The sequence below is a fragment of the Clupea harengus genome, chromosome 7 (assembly GCF_900700415.2).
Source record: "Clupea harengus chromosome 7, Ch_v2.0.2, whole genome shotgun sequence".
Lineage (NCBI taxonomy): Eukaryota > Metazoa > Chordata > Actinopteri > Clupeiformes > Clupeidae > Clupea > Clupea harengus.
The window spans coordinates 18,735,667-18,737,975 of record NC_045158.1 but is presented as its reverse complement, the minus strand read 5'-3'; the positions used below and the strand labels follow the sequence as shown (position 1 = coordinate 18,737,975).

At 45.8% G+C, this 2,309-nt stretch overlaps 1 protein-coding gene across 1 annotated transcript; it reads left to right on the top strand.

The window, feature by feature from the left end:
* Positions 1-76: 76 nt before the first annotated feature.
* Positions 77-1,681, top strand: LOC116221023 (coatomer subunit beta-like; the record flags this gene model as incomplete). The annotated part of the gene is made up of 5 exons (XM_031569982.1): positions 77-218; positions 322-467; positions 628-717; positions 1,121-1,276; positions 1,443-1,681. Coding segments are annotated over 5 exons (594 nt in total), but the record flags the coding sequence as incomplete, so codon positions are not given.
* Positions 1,682-2,309: the final 628 nt, after the last annotated feature.

Genomic DNA, 2,309 nt, shown 5'->3' with positions numbered 1-2,309 from the left:
ATAATATAATATAATTTAATTTAATAATATATTTTTGTGTTTGAATTTCTTTTCCTGCAATACATAATTGAATAATAATTCCCTTTTGCAACCGGCAGGTGACCTTAAGCTTGTGGAGAAGCCGTCTCCTCTCACTCTTGCCCCCCATGATTTTGCCAACATCAAGGCCAATGTCAAAGTGGCATCCACAGAAAATGGCATCATATTTGGAAACATAGGTACAGCTTTTGTGCACTAAGTGCCTGCTCTGTCTTCAAAGTTTACCTAACTGCTGTTGAAATGAAGCTTCATATTCTCATGAGCTGACTTCTGTGTTGGCAGTGTACGACGTGTCGGGGGCAGCCAGCGACAGGAACTGCGTGGTCCTCAGTGACATCCACATCGACATCATGGACTACATACAGCCAGCCTCCTGCACTGACGCAGAGTTCAGACAGATGTGGGCCGAGTTTGAGTGGGAGAATAAGGTACAAGGACGACCAGCATTTCTTGAGGCAGCTAAAAAAATTGCGATTACCGTAGGAGAACTGTGGCCTCATTCCAATACAGAGCCTCTCCCATTTGCGTAGGCCCAACTGCAAACCCAGTGCAGGAGTGCAGTGTTTGACGTTCTCATTTTACCCACAGGTGACCGTGAACACCAACGTCAGCGAGCTGAATGATTACCTGCTCCACATCCTCAGCTCCACAAACATGAAGTGCCTGACTCCAGAGAAGGTAATGTCTAAAAGTAGTGTACAACTTGGTGGCATATTTACCCGTGTTGTTTTTTTAAAGGTGCAGTCCACGAATTGCTACTCCTGATCCTCGAGCTGTTCGTTCAGTGTTGGCGATTCAAAAAAATAAAAACTCTGTAAATGGGAAGCAACATAGTGGCTCGCATCGAGCGTAAACAATCCCAGCCAATCAACACGCGTGCTTCAGGAGCACAGAAGGGAGGGGTGTAATTAAAATGGCCGTTGAGCTCAAATATCAACAGTCTTGGTGAAACTGAATCACGGACTGCACCGTTAAGAGCAGAGCCTTTTGGACATGTCTAACAAGGTTCCGTTTTTTACGTCAATGCTGAAAGGAGTTTTATCAGTGTTGCCTCACTTACTGTTGCCCTTGTTCATATTAGGCTCTGTCTGGCATCTGTGGCTTCATGGCTGCCAACCTGTATGCCCGCTCCATATTTGGTGAGGATGCTCTGGCAAACGTAAGCATTGAGAAGCCTATCCACCTGGGCCCAGATGCACCAGTCAACGGACACATCCGAATCCGGGCCAAGAGCCAGGTAGGCAACTTTCATGCATGCTCACCATCCAGTATAACACAGAAAAATGCAAATTATGTCTGGCCTGATCTAGCCCCATGCTAGTGTCCTGAACATTTTGGAATGCAACAGTGACTGTAAGTTTCACTGAAAAGTTAATGAATGAAATGTGTTTTTGTGTCTACAGGGCATGGCTCTGAGTCTGGGTGACAAGATCAATCTGTCTCAGAAGAAGTCCATGTCTTAGAGGTGAAGCTCATCGGTGGCATAAATGACAGCTGGTGCAATGCCTCCCACACTGCTCCGTCTAACCTCTCTGTTCCCTCTGTAGTAGTACGTGTCTCTGTCTCCACTGGGCACAGTCAGTACCGGCTGTGTGCTCCTGTGGCCAGTGGTTGTCAGTCCTATCAGATATTCAATGCGTAAGGGATTATTATTTAGATTTTCACAAAGCTATGTGTATGCTTTATCAGACCCTCTTCTTCCCCTCCCCCTACGTCAGTCATCAAGGGATTGTCTTTGCTCGTCTGTAACTTTCAATAAACACTGCAGATTATCCATCTTTTTCGTGTCGGTCTTTTTGTAACGGGCTTTGCTCTGACGGGCTTTGAGGGAAATTCAGAGGACGCTCCTGAAAGCCCTCCTTATCTTCTGCATTTCTGAATGCTGCTGCCATAACTCCCAGTAGCCTCTCTGCTGTTTGACATTTCCTTCAACCACAGATGACGCAACAAGAGAATCATTTTTTTTCTGCTTTTGATGATCGAAATCTTCAGGCATTTTTGGAATTGCCCAAGGGTCACATGCTTGACTGCTGACTGTATACTGCAGGATGCCTCATGCAGAGGAAATGGGTTGTGCCTGTATGCTGTTCTGGTGCGGGTGCGTGTGCGTATGCCATTGTGTATATGGAAACATACTTTGCGCGTCTGTGTTGCAGTTAGCTCAGCCAGTGGATTATTTTCATGCAATATTTTTTCTCTGGTTGACTTTTGGCCCTGATAATTAGGGTTGTCACTGAGTGCGGTGTGGAAGCTCTTCATAAGAACGATTC